At 39.8% G+C, this 20,517-nt stretch overlaps 1 protein-coding gene and 1 long non-coding RNA gene across 3 annotated transcripts in view; one reads left to right on the forward strand and one right to left on the reverse strand.

Annotated features, from left to right (window-relative positions):
• LOC149775730 (leucine-zipper-like transcriptional regulator 1) overlaps positions 1 to 20,517 on the reverse strand; it is an 87,168-nt gene that overhangs the window by 15,297 nt on the left and 51,354 nt on the right. For both annotated transcript variants that reach the window (XM_089943732.1, XM_089943731.1), the window contains exons 16-20: positions 18,442 to 18,604; positions 17,468 to 17,646; positions 15,776 to 15,925; positions 1,508 to 1,561; positions 163 to 243 (exon numbers count right to left, since the gene is read on the reverse strand). In XM_089943732.1, coding sequence (XP_089799858.1) covers positions 163 to 243; positions 1,508 to 1,561; positions 15,776 to 15,925; positions 17,468 to 17,646; positions 18,442 to 18,604 — 627 coding nt within the window. The remainder of the gene's footprint in view (positions 1 to 162; positions 244 to 1,507; positions 1,562 to 15,775; positions 15,926 to 17,467; positions 17,647 to 18,441; positions 18,605 to 20,517) is intronic.
• On the forward strand, positions 7,075 to 8,706 carry LOC149775731 (uncharacterized). The gene is made up of 2 exons (XR_016416515.1): positions 7,075 to 7,528; positions 8,322 to 8,706. It is a non-coding gene; the product is annotated as an uncharacterized LOC149775731 (long non-coding RNA).

A 20,517-nucleotide genomic window follows, 5' to 3' on the forward strand; every position in this document is an offset into this window, starting at 1 on the left:
CAGAAGTCTATTGTAATACACAAAAGCATAGAAGTCTATTGTAATACACTAAAATACAGAAGCCTATTGTATTACACTAAGGCACAGAAGTCTATTGTAATAAACTAAAGCACAATATTTCTGAATGAATCTGTCATTACTCAGATTAAATCTATGACAAACCTTTGGAAAATGATGGACGATGATATTTAGGGCATGTTTCTTCATATCTGTGGCTTGGATTTTGTCTGCCGCTTCCAAGATCTGATAGAAAATAAAAAGATAAAATAATTAAGAATTTCATAAAAATATGGTTTAAATTTTTTTAAAATTAACTGTAGATTTGGATATCCATGTTCTACCAGTCCTCGTCAAATACAAAGAAAGATAACAATTTTCACAATAGTATAACTGTAATTGTATTAGATTGTGGTTCATGTAACAGATCTCATCAAAATGCTGACACCCTTCTGCACATAGGGTATTTTGAAGTCACCTGAAAATGCAATGAATGATATCCTTTTAATTTTCATTAAAAATAACATTAATAACTGTACATATCATATCTAAAAATAATAAAACTTTTTAAAAAAATGGTTTCCCAGGTATCATTTATAATGAAATGTGCCAACCCCAAATGGAATGAGAAAAAAGTGGCACTTGTTTTGAATATACCACATAAAAAGGTCAGGCATTTTTTATAGCACAACAGTATGTCCTATCTTATATATGTTTTGATAACAAGTACAACTTCATACGTCCTATCTTGGGGCCCCGAGTGGCCGAGTGGTCTAAAGCGCTCTCCGTTACGGATCACTGTCATCTCACCGCTGTCTGCATGGGTTCGAGTCTCGGATTCGGCCAATGTGGATATGTGAGAAAGCTTGCCAGTAGCTTCTCGAGGGTCGGTGGTTCTTTCCGGGGATTTTCCGGTTTCTTCCTCCACCATTAATACTGGCCGCCATGTATAGCCTATCGCGTGCTGAAAAATTGCGTTAAACCCTACAACAACAACAACAACGTCCTATCTTCTATATACTGTTAATAATAGGTACAAATTAAAAGATGTAATGTTTCGGGGGAAAATACATGGTAAAACATTTACAGGAGATGAAGAATGATGACTGATGAAGTTCTTCAGTAATCTCCTTACAAAGGCAGCAGGACAGGCTAAAGCTACCATCAGAAGGTGAGTAGAGGATATCTTGATGGGGCAGGCAAGCGTGTCCCCATTACTCTTATCTGGCTGGAGGCAGGCTAAAGGCATTGGGTAAATTTACAGCAACTAAGCATTTTTTTAAAGCCACAGCCTTTGATAGTTTTATTCGAAAAGACCAGTTACTAACAGAATGAATCCTAACAATATGACACTATTTTGAAAATATGACTCATCCGTATAGTCTTGCATGATGCACGTTATTTGACTTTTAACAAGCTTTAACACTAAATCTCATTAGTACTGACAAGAACAATGATGGTGCTGGTGAACAAGGTGATAGATGCAATAGAAGAAAAGAGAATACACTACCTGTACAACATTCTGACAGGTGACATTCATCTCCAGGTTATGTTTACAAAATGCCTGCAACATTACAAAATAATATTATTAAAGTCAGTAACAAAATATAAAATAATCACAGTAGACATATCATGCATGCACGATTAAAATTTGATGACAATGCAGAAATCTCGTCATGCTTTGCTCACTTATTTCTCAGACCTCTTTCCCTTTTCCCAACACCCAAAGTAAAATCTCTCATACATATATATCAGTGGTTCCCAAACGTTTTCAACACACAGCCCCCTTGGTTATCCTCAGTACCACCCTACCTTTTCCCATAAAAACATTATGCAGTATTAGCACCCCCTTGTTAATCCCACTGTCCACAGGAGGTGGTACTACCCATTTTGGGAACCAGTAATATATATGATGATATTCCAGTCATGACCCAAAGTCTTATGCCATGTCTCTCATTGTGTGCAAGAACATTTATCACTACACAAAAATTTCTTTCCTGTACTGTGGTATCTCATGATGACAAATGTCTTGGTGTCCATTCTAATCATTTGTTTTTATAACTGCTAATTAAATCCATAATTATTGTGTGGAAGCAAAAGTTGGTGGGTTCGACATTATGACAGCACATGTCTGCTAAATGATGATGTAGATCAAATGTTGAAGAAGAACAACTAAGCCAAGGTGTCATCGATAAATATTTGCATACCAAGGGTGTTAATGAAAAATCAGAGCCACATTGTGTTGGGTGGGATAGGAATGCACCTCTCTTAACAGAAGCATAATGAAAAGTGAAGAAAATAAACTAGTGCTCATCTGCCCACTGAGTACACATGCAATGTACAAGACTGTCTCCCAAAGCATGTATGTCAGCAGGGGTCTAAATGACTATACTGAGCTAAAAAAATTCATGCTGCACCTAGTGCCAATGACATCAGGTCAAGCATGGAAAAAAGCTATGATGTTATTAACAAGCAGCTGCATATTCTATTTCCAGTTCATGTATACAGAGATTCATTTCTACAAACAGATGTCTCTTTTGACAGTTGCATATTCCATTTCCAGTTCATGCATACAGAGATTCATTTCTACAAACTGATGTCTCTTTTGACAGTTGCATATTCTATTTCCAGTTCATGTATACAGAGATTCATTTCTACAAACTAATCTCTCTTTTGACAGTTGCATATTCTATTTCCAGTTCATGTATACAAAGATTCATTTCTACAAACTGATGTCTCTTTTGACAGTTGCATATTCTATTTCCAGTTCATGTATACAGAGATTCATTTCTACAAACTGATCTCTCTTTTGACAGCTGCATATTCTATTTCCAGTTCATGTATACAGAGATTCATTTCTACAAACTGATGTCTCTTTTGACAATTGCATATTCTATTTCCAGTTCATGTATACAGATTCATTTCTACAAACTGATCTCTCTTTTGACAGCTGCATATTCTATTTCCAGTTCATGTATACAGAGATTCATTTCTACAAACTGATCTCTCTTTTGACAGTTGCATATTCTATTTCCAGTTCATGTATAGAGATTCATTTCTACAAACTGATCTCTCTTTTGACAGCTGCATATTCTATTTCCAGTTCATGTATACAGAGATTCATTTCTACAAACTGATGTCTCTTTTGACAGTTGCATATTCTAATTCCAGTTCATGTATACAGAGATTCATTTCTACAAACTGATGTCTCTTTTGACAGTTGCATATTCTATTTCCAGTTCATGTATACAGAGATTCATTTCTACAAACTGATGTCTCTTTTGACAGTTGCATATTCTATTTCCAGTTCATGTATACAGAGATTCATTTCTACAAACAGATGTCTCTTTTGACAGTTGCATATTCTATTTCCAGTTCATGTATACAGAGATTCATTTCTACAAACTGATGTCTCTTTTGACAGTTGCATATTCTAATTCCAGTTCATGCATACAGAGATTCATTTCTACAAACTGCTGTCTCTTTTGACAGCTAGGACTTTGAGGTGAAAAAGTAAATTTTATAGCAAATTATGTTCTCTGAGAATATTTACCTGATCACATTAACATTAGTGACACAAGTCTGCTACTTCCTGCTACCCTACAACAAGACAAAGGACAGTAACTCTTGCCCATAACCTCTTCTTGCTAGGTGTCACTAGTTTTTAAGTTGAGCAAACTACCAATGAGTTTGCGCTTGCTTAGCAAGGTGGTTGAGAGGGTCTTCAAATAATTTTGGTATTCTTGGAGAAACATAATTTATTATAAAATTTGCTTTCTCCATTTAATACATTCCCTGATCATATTAACATTAGAAGAATAGGTAATAGGTAGAGCTAATACATACCACCCTACATATCCCTTAGGTATCTTTCTAGGGAAGAAAGATTGGATTCCCTATCTGAATAATAAACATTCTGATGCTTAAGGCAACACAGTCTATGGTCACATGACCTGTGACAGCTCTATCAGATTAACAAGATTACTGAAATCTTCTTACCATCAAAATTCACTGGTGAATCCAGTAAAGCTAACAGTCTATGTTAGTTTAATTAGGTCTGGTGGTCATCTGGGCTGCAGCCACAAGACCTAACAGATTTTGATTCTGTCTCTGGGAAGCTGAATCTCCGAGATAAAAAGTATAGAAAGTTGACTCTGCATGCCAGCCAACAGCATCTATGATTTCTAGGATCAAAATATTGCACCTGAATGCGAAGCATGCAGGGATCACTTTAATTTCATGAGCTTCAATCTTCACAAAGTGACATTGATTTTCTGATATGTCAGAGTCGGCTGAGCAAGTAACGCACTGATGACATGAAGAGAGGGCTTGAGGTGATATCCTTCTCTCCAGCCTTCACAAAGAGAAAGAACTATCTGTGGTTGCCATGATTTGTCTCTGTGCATTTCAAGTAGTGTTTGAGGGCAGGGACAGGATACTACATGGACACTGCTCTCAACTTATCTATAGATGAGAGGGATCATATTACAAATCTTTGATTGCCCACTGACAGTTTCCAATTTTTGGCCATGAAGTCTGGTTGTGTAATGTGGATCAACAAACCATCCAATCTGAACTGAAGATAGCTCAGGTTGAATGAAAAGGTATGTTGAAGCAAAAGCTATTAGAAAACAGGTTAGGATGAGACTAGCTTCAGCAAGGTATTGGCTAATGGCTTGAATTTCTTTGAGTTCAGCCATGTTACGACCCAGGACAGATTCCAGGGTGAGAGAATTAGGTCTATTCAAGTCAAAAGTAATGACTGATGAGTATTGGGGTTTAGTACTAATAACTCTAAGGGGAGACCACTCCAAACTTCATCCTCAGCAAAATAACATTATAGCACTTTCACTGTGAAAACAAATTGGTATGATAATAAGTCACCGGTAGCTCTGGGGTGCTGGATTTGCAGTGTAGTTGAAGTTCTCCTAACATATTATGATCAGATAATGTACTTGAAGAAAAATAATGATGATTTTCTTTGAAGTCCAATCACTAATGCAAATTTAGTTGCGTGATACCTATAGAGGGGTCATCAGAGTTGCAGTTAAGTATTTTCTATCAATTTCATATAAACTGAGTAACTAAAGTCACATGGCATTAACTTTAAAAAAAAAGAAAACTGCCTTTTCTGGGTACCATGTTATGTTTAAATGGAAGAACCATAATCAGTTTTCTAATTTCACACTTCAATTAGGATTGGAATTTGGTAGTCTTTGGAAATGGCCTTTTAAAACATCCAATTTTGGACTAAACGTTTCAAAGCATAACTGGATTTTGGTTTTGATTGCTTATTCATAAGTTCCTTATTTTCACTGCTATACAGATCTGATTTCTCAAAACAGTGTACCAAGTTTGAACAGTTATCACAATTGTGATAGGCATATAATAAAACAGGAAAACTAAACATTTATATTTTCTTTACAAAAATGATTATAGTTCCATAGCATCTGTTGATACTTCCTAAGACATTAAATTAGGCTGCTCCTACATCACTCCTAATCATCATTGCTGATGTGAACACTGACAAGTGCCATTGGATACAGAAATCAGTATGTACACTGACAAGTGCCATTGGATACAGAAGTCAGTATGTATACTGACAAATGCCATTGGATACTGAAGTCAGTATGTATACTGACAAGTGTCATCGGATACAGAAGTCAATATGTACACTGACAAGTGCCAATGGATACAGAAGTCAGTATGTATACTGACAAGTGCCATTGGATACAGAAGTCAGTATGCATACTGACAAGTGTCATTGGATACAGAAGTCAATATGTATACTGACAAGTGCCATTGGATACAGAAGTCAGTATGTGCACTGACAAGTGCCATTGGATATGGAAGTCAGTATGTACACTATCAAGTGCCATTGGATATGGAAGTCAGTATGTACATTGACAAATGCCATTGGCTATGGAAGTCAGTATGTACACTGACAAGTGCCATTGGTTATGGAAGTCAGTATGTATACTGACAAGTGCAATTGATATGGACGTCATGCACATTGACAAGTGCCATTGGCTATGGAAGTCAGTATGTACATTGACAAGTGCCATTGGATACGGAAGTCAGTATGTATATATACAAGTGTCATTAGATATGGAAGTCAGTATGCACATTGACAAGTGCCATTGGCTATGGAAGTCAGTATGCACACTGATAAGTGCCATTGGCTATGGAAGTCAGTATGCACACTGATAAGTGCCATTGGCTATGGAAGTCAGTATGTATATAGACAAGTGCCATTGGATATGGAAGTCAGTATGTATATAGACAAGTGCCATTGGATATGGAAGTCAGTATGCATATAGACAAGTGCCACTGGATATGGAAGTCAGTATGAACATTGACAAGTGCCATTGGCTATGGAAGTCAGTATGTAGACTGACAAGTGCCATTGGATATGGAAGTCAGTATGTATATAGACAAGTGCCACTGGATATGGAAGTCAGTATGAACATTGACAAGTGCCATTGGCTATGGAAGTCAGTATGTATATGGACAAGTGCCATTGGATATGGAAGTCAGTATGCACACTGACAAGTGCCATAGGATATGGAAGTCAGTATGTATATGGACAAGTGCCATTAGATATGGAAGTCAGTATGCACATTGACAAATGCCATTGGATATGGAAGTCAGTATGTATATGGACAAGTGCCATTGGATATGGAAGTCAGAATGCACACTGACAAGTGCCATAGGATATGGAAGTCAGTATGTATATGGACAAGTGCCATTAGATATGGAAGTCAGTATGCACATTGACAAATGCCATTGGATATGGAAGTCAGTATGTACACTGATAAGTGCCATTGGATATGTAAGTCAGTATGCATATTGACAAGTGCCACTGGCTATGGAAGCCAGTATGCACATTGACAAGTGCCATTGGATATGAAGTCAGTATGTATATGGACAAGTGCCATTAGATATGGAAGTCAGTATGCACATTGACAAGTACCATTGGATATGGAAGTCAGTATGCACATTGACAAGTACCATTGGATATGGAAGTCAGTATGTACATTGACAAGTGCCATTATATATGGAAGTCAGTATGTGATGTTTTACCCCAACCCCTTGTATTATACATGTATTTATAAGTCTGTAAGTGGAGCCAGGTAAGCTTTGTTTTTCCAAGTACCTAAGTTGGCTGATCCTCTTACGTAACCCAGTCTTTGTTTGAGCTCTTGAGTGGAAATCTGGCGGGAATCTTTGTACATGGGAACACGTGACGTAGACAACTTCAAAGAGCCGGAAGCCGACAATGGTAGGCTGGACAGTACATGGGGTCACACAGACTGACATTTTATGATTGACAGTTCGATCAAATGACCAGAGTCCGTCGCCATCCAATCGGGATGCGTTGTAGGTGGGACTTGATTCGAGAAACTGGCATAAGACTTGAACAAGCCTGAAATTCGTCAGTTGGTGTTTAAGAGTCGCAGTGACACACACTCCATTAGCCATTCGTAAAAATTGGCGGAATTTAGGAAATTCATGAAATAGCTTCGATCAGGTAAGTTTGATGTTACGTTGATTCTGCTTGATACGACTGCTGTTAATTGAAGAGAATTTGTCGTATGTATACATTTTACTTGTATTGAAGTATGAATAGTTAATTATGACCTTAATATTTTGCATTTTTTTTTTTCATGACTTTAGCTAGTACTTTTGTTTACGATTGATTACGATGTTGATTCGTTGCATCATTATTCATAATGTTACTATGTACACCTTATTGGTGAGGCGAAAATGTTCTCTTCTTTCGCTAGTAATATGTGTGCATATTACTTCGTGGATTATTACGTTTACGCCCTTTTGAAAGGACGATTTGTATTTGTGAAGAATTGTATTGCTCGCTAGCCGCTATAAGAATTAATATTGTAACTCTTTGCGTAGTTATATTTTGGTAGACAAGAAATTTGTTTTTTTTGCCATTGAGTAACGGATTGCCGTTTATCACCCTTTGAATGTGAATATTGTGGATTTGGTACGCTTGTGTAGGAAATATATATAAATATATATAAATATACAGATAGTCATATTACTAATCGTAGTAATATTTTAGTACAATCATATTTGAAATATTTTGTACGTATATACTGATAGGGCTCAGTATGTAGATATTTGAATCCTTTGTGTGATTGTGTTATGGCGCCATTTTTGTAAGCGGCGGAAGTGTATGGGAATTTCGATGTGTGCGCATGCGCGACCCAAATGTCCCGCCTTAAACTGATGGTTCAGTTCAGTGACGTAGTGTGAGGGAAGATTTTTATAACCCTATGCTAATGCATTATACCTTTCAACAGGAAGCTTTCGGGGGACGAAAGAATTTCAGAGAATTTCGGGGGACGAGAGAAGTTCAGAGAATTTCGGGTGACGGTGAGAGATACCGAGTGAATTTCGGGTGACCTCAAGGGATACCGTCAAGGGTTCAGGATACTAGAAGAGGAACCGGAAGTCAAGATAACGGCAAGGAACAAGGATTATAGAAGAGGAAGCGGAAGTGGAGATCACGAAAGGAGAGAAAGACAAGGGAACGAAGAGATTTAGATGAGTAGCACTCAAGAAGGGAAAAATCTCCTCACACTGTGAACTTAAATGATGATCAAAGGGATCATTGGGTGAAAGAGAGACATTGATTACTTTAAATTCTTTTAAATTTCATTTATTAAATTGTTATTGTTTAAATTTCATCTTTGTATTTCTTTTAATTTAACTGTCGGCATTGCTGACTGGGGGCTCGTAGCCATAAATATATTTAGTCAATAAATAATATAGTGTCCAGAATTAACCTTCTGAATAAGGACCAGGGGAACTTCTCATAACTCGTTAAAGTCTATAAGAAGAACCCCACCCCTAGACAACCAGGACACCCCCACAGTGGGCGCTTCGTCCAGGATATGAATTAGACATATATATTATTTTGGGACTTAAAGTTATTGGTAGAAGTATTAGTGAACAGTGTGAGATATTTTCCATTCTTTGTATTTGAAATTTTGTGATTTTCTCATCTTGTATTTTATTGTCATATGTGCAGGCTTTGTAGATCTTCCATTCATAGCAGTACGTGTGAAGCAGATATCGAACAAATATCTTACCTGAACGAAACTAGTTGTTGTCGACAGGTAAGTATTTAAACTGGTATTACAAATATCTGTATATTGTTTGAATTTTGAGACAAGGTATCACTTTACATTAGTATAATGGCTACCAAACGACAAATGATAAAGGAATACCGCGCCATGGGGTCGGAAGATCTGGGATACGAGGGAGATCGCCTGGCAACCTTTATAGAAGAAAGGATCAAGGAATGGAAGGCCGAAAAAGCAGCGGAAAGAGAAGCCCAGAGAGAACTAGCCAAGATAGCAGCGGACCAAGAACTAGCCAAGATAGCAGCGGACCAAGAGTTAGCCAAGATAGCAGCGGACCGAGACGCCCAGAAAGAGCTGGAGCTAGCCAGACTCGCTCACACTCTGGAGATGGAAAGGGTCAGAGTTGAAGCTAGGACCAACGGACGGGACAACGCCAGTACAAGCTCTGGAACAACCGGCCAACCTTTCATCGACCACCGGATAGTCCAGATCAACATGTCACGCTTCAATGATAGGGAGGAGGCTATTGACGATTTTCTCGTCCAGTTTGAGAAACTCGCACGCGCTCATCAGGTCCCTGAACAGCACTGGGCCATTAATGTCTCAGCCTTTTGGCAAGGTGCAGCTCGGGAAGTCTACCACGGCTTAACTGCAGAAGAGGCTGATGACTACACTGCCCTCAAGAAGGCGCTTCTCTGCCATTACCGGCTGACCGCCGAGACTTACCGGAAACTTTTCCGGGACTCGGTGAAAAAGGTAACAGAGACCCACTCTCAATTCCACAACCGTGTTCGAGGTTTATTTGAGAAGTGGATGAAAATGGCCGAAGTCGAACGCACGTACGAAGGGCTACGCGAGGTAATACTCAAGGAACATGTCCTGGGTACTTACCATCGCGAGTTGACAGTTTTCTTAGCAGAAAGAGAACACCGGACGCTCGAAGAGATCGCTAACATGGCGGAGCGATACGAGCAGGCGCACTCGAAGAGTGGAGGTTCCGGGGTTGCTGACCGACCCCGACCCTCTGAGTCGCGTCGTATGGGGGAGGTTGAGCCGGCTGTCCGTAACCGTCAGGGCGACGGGAAGGTCGGAGGGGCACCTACAGGTAGGGCTGCCGCCTATCGACCTGGACAGGCCTCACCCACGAAACCAGGACTTGCAAGTCGGCGAGGGCCGCCGACATGTTTTAATTGCAAGCGCCTGGGGCATTTTGCCAGGGACTGTCCCAAGGGCAGGCAGACCCAGGTGAATGTCGTAGCTAAGAAGGAATGTGTGCCGGAAGCGAGTCGCAACCCAGCCAACCTTGCGGCCGCAACTGTCAATGGTGAAGGCGCCAATATCTTGTATGACACTGGGTGTAGCGTCCCCGCGCTTGTCGACAAGAAATGTCAAGCCGGAGGACTATACTGGGGAGGTGATAGAAGTTCAGTACGCGAACTGCGCGCGTGACTCATTACCAGTAGCTGTCATTGACCTCGATTCACCATACGTGAAGGGGAAAATTGAAGCTGCTTGCTTGGAGGGGCTATCACATGACGTCATATTGGGTTGCCGTTATGTGTTACCCCAGCCGAACCCCGAAACCTGCACACCTATGCCAGTGAGTGCTGTTGAAACCAGGGCCATGAGTCGACAGCCGAAACAAAAGCCAATCCAAGTTACATCGACACCGGTTAGTAATGTTATTCCAGCGGAGTTAAGGAAGCTGCAACAGGAGGACGCAACTCTGGCGCAGTTGCACAAACACGCAGAAGCGGGAACAGAAAGGGAAACTCCGAACGGCGCGGTGAAGTTTGTCTACAAGAAGGGAATCTTGTATCGCCACGCCAGGAAACACAACGAACACTTCAAGCAAGTCGTCGTGCCAAAGGAAAAGCGTTGCGAAGTACTGAAACTTGCACACGAGAGTCTCATGGGTGGACACATGGGAATTGCTAAGACGCGTGACCGTCTTGTAAAAGAGTTTTACTTGCCAGGGGTCCAGGGAGACGTAAAACGGTTCTGTCTCTCCTGTGACAAATGCCAGAGAATGGCACCGAAAACGGATCAGCGACCCATCCCTTTGGGGAGTACGCCCCTTATCGATGAACCATTTAGACGTGTTGCCATGGATTTAATCGGACCGATAAAACCCGCGTCTGCGCACAGAAATCGATATATTTTAACGGTTGTCGATTATGCTACACGCTATCCGGAGGCCGTTGCGTTGCGTAACATTGACACGGAAACCGTCGCAGAAGCTCTGTTTGCGATCTGGTCAAGAGTCGGAGTGCCGACGAGATCTTGACCGATAAGGAACACAATTTATGAGTCGTGTGATGGCGGAGGTGAATCGTCTCATGTCGATTAAACACCTCACGACTACACCGTATCACCCCCAATGTAACGGATTGGTCGAACGGTTTAATGGGACCTTGAAAAACACGCTCAAGAAATTGTGCGAAGGCCGCCCCAAGGATTGGGACCGGTATATTCCGGTCATGCTTTTTGCATACCGGGAAGTACCGCAAGCGAGTTTGGGGTTCTCTCCATTTGAACTCTTGTACGGGAGAACCGTACGCGGCCCAATCGCCGTACTGAGACAGCTGTGGACAGACGACCACGCTGTAGAGGAAGTACGCACTACCTACCAGTACGTCGCGGACTTGCGCAACAAACTGGAAGAGGTTTGTTCTCTCGCGCAAGAAAATCTCAAACGAGCTAAGGCGCAACAGGCGAAAAATTACAATAAGCGCGCAAAACCACGTCAATTTGAGGTAGGGGACAAAGTGTTGTTGTTGTTGCCCCAGGAACACAACAAGTTGCAAGTTTCCTGGAGGGGTCCATACGTCGTCACCAAGAAGGTCGGAGGTCAAACCTACCGGATACAGCTACTGACGAAAGAGAAATTGTACCATGCCAATTTGCTCAAGAGGTACCTGGAAAGGGAGACCGCCAGCGATTTTGTTGTCGCAGCGATAGTCACCGAGGATATCGAAGGCGATACGGAAGGTGCTAACACTGTCCCGAGCTGTCCATTAACGAGGGCCGAGACTCCGTCGGACGTGGAGTGTGACCCCATGTTAACTGAAGGGCAGCGGAATGAGATAGAGACCTTGCTGGCCGGATATTCCGACGTGCTAACAGAAAAACCCGGGAGGACGACGCTTGTCGAGTTCGGGTTAAAGATGGTGGACGACCGACCAGTTCAGTGTAAACCCTACCCCTTGCCCCACGCGAAACGACAAGTTGTAAGGGAAGAAATCGAGCAGATGATTGCTCTGGGAGTAATCGAACCTGCCGACTCTCCGTACAGCTCACCAGTAGTCTTAGTGCAGAAGAAGGACGGCACCCATCGGTTCTGCGTCGACTACCGGAAGCTGAATCAGGTGACAGAATTTCAAGTTGAAATGCTACCTGACCCCGAACATATCTTCGCTTCGGTCTCGAAAGCGAAATATTTTTCCAAACTGGATTTGTCCAAGGGGTATTGGCAAATTCCGGTAAGGAAAGAAGACCAACCGAAGCTTGCTTTTGCTACTTCCGACGGGACATACCAATGGTTGGTGATGCTGTTCGGGGTACAAAACGCGCCCAGCGTCTTTACCAGAATGATGCAGAAGTTGTTGGAGCCCTTGCGCGATAGGGGTGTCCACAACTTCATGGATGACCTCTTGTTAGCTACAGAGACATGGGGTGAACACCTCGCCCTGTTAGCTGACGTTTTGGAGCGGCTACGTCAGGAGGGCTTGACAGCCCGCCCTTCCAAATGTCACCTTGGTTTCAGGACATTAGACTATTTAGGACATACCCTGAGCCAAGGCACGCTGTCTCCAGAGAAGTCGAAGGTGGAGCAGTTGAGAAACGCCGCACGCCCCACCACGAAAACGGAAGTGAGGTCATTCCTGGGACTGGCCGGATATTACCGGAGGTATGTCGCTAATTTCAGCGCGATTGCGGGCCCGTTGTCTGACCTAACCAAGAAACGGACCCCGAGTAAGTTCGTTTGGACAGATGCGTGTGAGCACGCATTCCAAACGCTAAAGGATAGACTTACATCCGACACCGTTGTTCCTCTACCGGACTTGGATAAAGAATTCGTTCTGCGCACCGATGCATGCGACACGGGACTGGGAGCAGTACTGCTCCAGGAGCATGACAAGACGCTTTTTCCTGTCGCATACGGCAGCCGGAAGTTGTCTGCTGCCGAGAAGAATTACTCAGTATCGGAGAGGGAATGTCTCGGAATCGTGTTCGGCATATCACGGTTCGAGCGATACCTATATGGATGTAAGTTCATATTGGAGACCGACCACCAACCACTCGCCTATCTGGCGCAGGCAAAGTTGTCCAATGGTCGATTGATGCGATGGTCGCTGTTTTTACAGCAGTACCAGATGCAGATCAGATACGTGAAAGGATCTGAAAACGTAGGCGCAGATTTCATGAGTAGAAGCGCCGAAATGATATAGATCATTTGTTATATTTTCGTGTTCATACTCAGTTTAGCATTTAGTTCATTTTGCTGATTTTGTTCTTTATATCGTGTAACACTTTTGCTTTTTTAGTTTGAGTGAATAAAATCCTGATTTTATTCTCAAGCGTGGGGGGATGTGATGTTTTACCCCAACCCCTTGTATTATACATGTATTTGTAAGTCTGTAAGTGGAGCCAGGTAAGCTTTGTTTTTCCAAGTACCTAAGTTGGCTGATCCTCTTACGTAACCCAGTCTTTGTTTGAGCTCTTGAGTGGAAATCTGGCGGGAATCTTTGTACATGGGAACACGTGACGTAGACAACTTCAAAGAGCCGGAAGCCGACAATGGTAGGCTGGACAGTACATGGGGTCACACAGACTGACATTTTATGATTGACAGTTCGATCAAATGACCAGAGTCCGTCGCCATCCAATCGGGATGCGTTGTAGGTGGGACTTGATTCGAGAAACTGGCATAAGACTTGAACAAGCCTGAAATTCGTCAGTTGGTGTTTAAGAGTCGCAGTGACACACACTCCGTTAGCCATTCGTAAAAATTGGCGGAATTTAGGAAATTCATGAAATAGCTTCGATCAGGTAAGTTTGATGTTACGTTGATTCTGCTTGATACGACTGCTGTTAATTGAAGAGAATTTGTCGTATGTATACATTTTACTTGTATTGAAGTATGAATAGTTAATTATGACCTTAATATTTTGCATTTTTTTTTTTCATGACTTTAGCAAGTACTTTTGTTTACGATTGATTACGATGTTGATTCGTTGCATCATTATTCATAATGTTACTATGTACACCTTATTGGTGAGGCGAAAATGTTCTCTTCTTTCGCTAGTAATATGTGTGCATATTATTTCGTGGATTATTACGTTTACGCCCTTTTGAAAGGACGTTTTGTATTTGTGAAGAATTGTATTGCTTGCTAGCCGCTATAAGAATTAATATTGTAACTCTTTGCATAGTTATATTTTGGTAGACAAGAAATTTGTTTTTTTTGCCATTGAGTAACGGATTGCCGTTTATCACCCTTTGAATGTGAATATTGTGGATTTGGTACGCTTGTGTAGGAAATATATATAAATATATATAAATATACAGATAGTCATATTACTAATCGTAGTAATATTTTAGTACAATCATATTTGAAATATTTTGTACGTATATACTGATAGGGCTCAGTATGTAGATATTTGAATCCTTTGTGTGATTGTGTTATGGCGCCATTTTTGTAAGCGGCGGAAGTGTATGGGAATTTCGATGTGTGCGCATGCGCGACCCAAATGTCCCGCCTTAAACTGATGGTTCAGTTCAGTGACGTAGTGTGAGGGAAGATTTTTATAACCCTATGCTAATGCATTATACCTTTCAACAGGAAACTTTCGGGGGACGAAAGAATTTCAGAGAATTTCGGGGATGAAAGAATTTCAGAGAATTTCGGGGGACGAGAGAAGTTCAGAGAATTTCGGGTGACGGTGAGAGATACCGAGTGAATTTCGGGTGACCTCAAGGGATACCGTCAAGGGTTCCGGATACTAGAAGAGGAACCGGAAGTCAAGATAACGGCAAGGAACAAGGATTATAGAAGAGGAAGCGGAAGTGGAGATCACGAAAGGAGAGAAAGACAAGGGAACGAAGAGATTTAGATGAGTAGCACTCAAGAAGGGAAAAATCTCCTCACACTGTGAACTTAAATGATGATCAAAGGGATCATTGGGTGAAAGAGAGACATTGATTACTTTAAATTCTTTTAAATTTCATTTATTAAATTGTTATTGTTTAAATTTCATCTTTGTATTTCTTTTAATTTAACTGTCGGCATTGCTGACTGGGGGCTCGTAGCCATAAATATATTTAGTCAATAAATAATATAGTGTCCAGAATTAACCTTCTGAATAAGGACCAGGGGAACTTCTCATAACTCGTTAAAGTCTATAAGAAGAACCCCACCCCTAGACAACCAGGACACCCCCACACAGTATGTACATTGACAAGTACCATTGGATATGGAAGTCAGTATGTACAAGTGGCTTCATTAATCCACATACACTAAGGACTATAGTAAACGAAAAAGTATGCTTAAAGGGTGCACAGTGGTCAACTTGAGTAAGTTTTCTATTTGTGAATGTTTCTAAACAACAATTTACGCTAATAAAGTTTTGCAATTATGTTGGCTGTAGACCAGGTGTAAACTTTACCTGAAGCCTGTTATTGGTGAATCCATAGAAGTAAGGTGCAGGAAAGAGGTAAAGGGAATCCTCTGGGGGCATGGTCACATCACCATAGTAAATGTAACGGAGAAGACTATCAAATGCTTGCTGTGAGGGGACCATCTCACCAATAGCTATCTAGAATGAAAAAGAGCAATAAATGACATTGAAAATAATAATGATAAATGCATAAGATTCTAAGACAATGGTAATTTATCATGAAATATATAAGCAAATACTGACTAATGTGTAATGTATCCCTTATTGGTAAATATAACTACATTCTTCCATTTCACTCTAAATGTATAAAACTGCAGAAATAACAAGAAAACTACCAATAATGTATGACTAGATTTGCAAGTGATGAAATATAGATCACAGTGACCAAGTTTTCAATGATGGCTGGAATAGTATTTGTGACACAATTACATGCCAAGTAAGATGATTCCAAGGACATAGTATCCAAGCAAATGAGCTAAATTAACAGGTTAACACAAATCACTTGACCATGAAATATAGGTCACAATAACCTAATAATGAATGGCATAGTACTCCACATAAAACATCTAAATGCCGAATATGAATGGTCTAAATGTAAACTTCAACATACTGAAACTGAGCTGAATGCAAAGGTACGCACAATTCACTGAACCATGAAATGTAGGTTACATTGACGGTTTTTAGTGAAAGCTTTAATACTCCTTATGAAAACAACCCTACTATTTCATGTTTCTCCAAAGGCAATTATGTTTGAGAACTTAACAAGATTACCACAAATGACAGTATACACCTGTCTTATATTTAATGGTCCTTGAAAAAGATAACTAAGTTTTTGTTCAGAAATGACTTTTCTCCTTCAAATCAGTGACCCTGACCTCTACGCTATTAAACCCAAAATTGATAAATTTCTTTCTTACCTTGATTGTAAGCCATCCACAAAATTTGGTCCATGTCTGTTATGTAGAGTAAATGTTATTATGCATAAACTATAATTTTTCTTTCATCAAAAGTGACTTTAGCCCATGACCTTTTGACTAACAAATCTGTTGGCTTCTTCCATCCCTCTGCAAGTCATCCAGAACATGGTCTCTGCTTGTATGTAAAACTAATGTTATTGTGCATTAACAACTTTTATTCTTTCAGTCAAAATGGCCTTGACCTCTGATCTACTGATCCTGAAATCAATAGGCTTCTTCTGTACCAAAGTGCAAGCCATCAACAAAGTCTGGTAACTATAGATGGTGAAGAACTCAAGTTCATGTGCAGAAAGCATTTTACTTCTTTCATTCAGAGACCTTGATCTTTGACCTTCTGACCCCAAAACTGACAGGGTTTTTTCTTACATGGTACATGTCTTGAGTTACAATGTGAAGCAAAATTGTTATGACAGATAGATGGTTTACATAATGTGCTCTGCATTACTGGCATATAAAAAATGACCCAAACACCAACCCTAACTACATTGCTGACACCAGATGAACTGAATGAAAGATGGATGGAACTCATCAATCCACAAGCCAAGACCACTTTGCAATCTGTCCAAGTAAATGGTTCATGTTGATTAAACATATATTAGCACAATGATAATACATCTTTAGAGATAACATCTTTTGTTTCTTTCACCAGCTAAATACAAATGATTAACAAACCTAATGAAACTTTGCAAGAATTTTCAAGTACCTTGACAGATCCATTTTCTGGCATGAAGGATCGGAACATGGACTCGAAGTAGCTGCACCTGGCAGCCAGGATAGCCTTGTGGGCCGGGATTGGAACCCCATCCAGCAAGAGGGTGATGTCACAAAACTCCCCACCTGTTTGCTTCAGGAACCTCTCCAAATCCTTTTCTAGCGAGTTTGCTGAAAGGGTGATAAACCAGCTTCATGTCCACTGTGTAAATTTTTTTTTTAGGTCTACAGAAAATCCTGATTGAGCAACCTCTGCTATGAATGACCACCCATCATTTAGAACTAAAATCATAATGCATTGATCAATTTTATAATTGGAATGCACATCATAAGCAACCAAATGCTGGAAGCAACCAGCAGCCTTGATTTTTGGCAAAATATGCATTTCAATACTGCTTTGAATAAGTGAATCACAAAAAAACATTGACAAACACTTCTGACCCTTATATGATTTTTTTGTAATCATGATTACAGAGTTGAGCCTACATGCAGTGTGTAGATTGCTCCAAACACATATGCATAAAAATGAGCAAAACAGTTGAGTATGGTTACTGGTTTTGTTAGATTAATATGGTGCATTTGTGTGCTAAAAAAATAAACCAAACTTAAGTAGTTGTCACAAACTGTAGAGCTATAGTCATCAGAATCCATATAAAGATTAATCATGATTGCACTTTGTCAAAGGTTCATATCATTTATTTCTCTGTTGTGAAAACTTGCAAAATACCAATAATGTCATAATGAACAACCTTCTCACCCTGCTTTCAATATAGCACAATGGATATAGCCTTAAATTATTTGCCTGTGGAGTTACAATACATTTTACGGTTTTTTTCAAACATAAAACAACCTGTTTAATCCAGATTACCATTCATGGCACATTATAGGCCTGCCTCTTGTTTAATAGTTCCCTATGTAGATAACCAAAATGTTTTGCTGAAATAAAATGTACACATATATACATACATAGTGAGAGGTCTTGATGAGGCTCTGGCAGGGTGCGGGGCTGTGGCAAGGTTTTCCGGCGGATAACCTCCACCATCAGTGGCTGGTCCAATGTCTCAAAGTCCTTGCTCATAATAATTTGTTGGTAGTTACTCTCCTTCACAATGAACTTCAAGCAGTACTCCTTGTAAAGATAGACAATATGTGAATTACACATTGTACCACAACCAAAAACGTAATGTGCCAAATGATTATAATAAGTGACATAATAAAAAAGTTTGAATAATAAAATAGTTTGAAGAACTTTTCCATTGTGACATCAGCTAATGTTTTATGGCACAGACTATTATATTACAAAGTTGTTGACATGTTCTGGAAAGAAAGTTTTGAAAATGCATTAGGAAAGAAGTAATAGTATTTTATTTCATTATGAGACTAAAACTAGTGATTTATTGTTGAAAATATCCAATTTAATAAAACAACTAAGGCAAGGGTAAAATCACTATTTACATCTTTAAAAAGAGAAAGCTGTTATCCCATCATAAAAACTACGATGCACTGACAGCACACCATAAATGACATTAAAATGACTGGATGCCATCAATGATATAAAACTGACTGGACACCATCAATAATATTAAACTGACAGGACATCATGAATGACATTAAACTGACAGGACACCATTAATGATATTAAACTGACAGGACACTATGAATGACATTAAAAAGACAGGACACAATCAATGATATTAAACTGACTGCACACCATCAATGATATTAAACTGACTGGACACCATCAATAATATTAAACTGACAAGACACCATGAATGACATTAAACTGACAGGACACCACGAATGACATTAAACTGACAGGACACCATGAATGACATTAAACTGACAGGACACCATTAATGATATTAAACTGACAGGACACCATGAATGACATTAAACTGACTGGACACAATCAATGATATTAAACTGACTGGAGACTATGAATGACATTAAAATGACAGGACACAATCAATGATATTAAACTGACTGGACGCCATCAATGATATTAAACTGACTGGACACCATGAATGACATTAAACTGACAGGACACCATTAATGATATTAAACTGACAGGACACCATGAATGACATTAAACTGACAGGACACAATCAATGATATTAAACTGACTGGAGACTATGAATGACATTAAAATGACAGGACACAATCAATGATATTAAACTGACTGGACGCCATCAATGATATTAAAGTGACTGGACACCATGAATGACATTAAACTGACTGGACACCATGAATGACATTAAACTGACAGGACACCATGAATGACATTAAACTGACTGGACACCATGAATGACATTAAACTGACAGGACACCATGAATGACATTAAACTGACAGGACACCATTAATGATATTAAACTGACTGGACACCATCAATGATATTAAAACTGACTGGACAGCATCAATAATATTAAACTGACAGGACACCATGAATGACATTAAACTGACAGGACACCATGAATGACATTAAACTGACAGGACACCATTAATGACATTAAACTGACAGGACACCATGAATGACATTATACTGACAGGACACCATGAATGACATTAAACTGACAGGACACCATGAATGACATTAAACTGACAGGACACCATTAATGATATTAAACTGACAGGACACCATGAATGACATTAAACTGACAGGACACCATTAATGATATTAAACTGACAGGACACCATGAATGACATTAAACTGACAGGACACAATCAATGATATTAAACTGACTGGAGACTATGAATGACATTAAAATGACAGGACACAATCAATGATATTAAACTGACTGGACGCCATCAATGATATTAAAGTGACTGGACACCATGAATGACATTAAACTGACTGGACACCATGAATGACATTAAACTGACAGGACACCATGAATGACATTAAACTGACTGGACACCATGAATGACATTAAACTGACAGGACACCATGAATGACATTAAACTGACAGGACACCATTAATGATATTAAACTGACTGGACACCATCAATGATATTAAAACTGACTGGACAGCATCAATAATATT

This window comes from Sinohyriopsis cumingii, chromosome 19 (assembly GCF_028554795.1).
Source record: "Sinohyriopsis cumingii isolate HCF-2022 chromosome 19, ASM2855479v2, whole genome shotgun sequence".
Classification (NCBI taxonomy): domain Eukaryota; kingdom Metazoa; phylum Mollusca; class Bivalvia; order Unionida; family Unionidae; genus Sinohyriopsis; species Sinohyriopsis cumingii.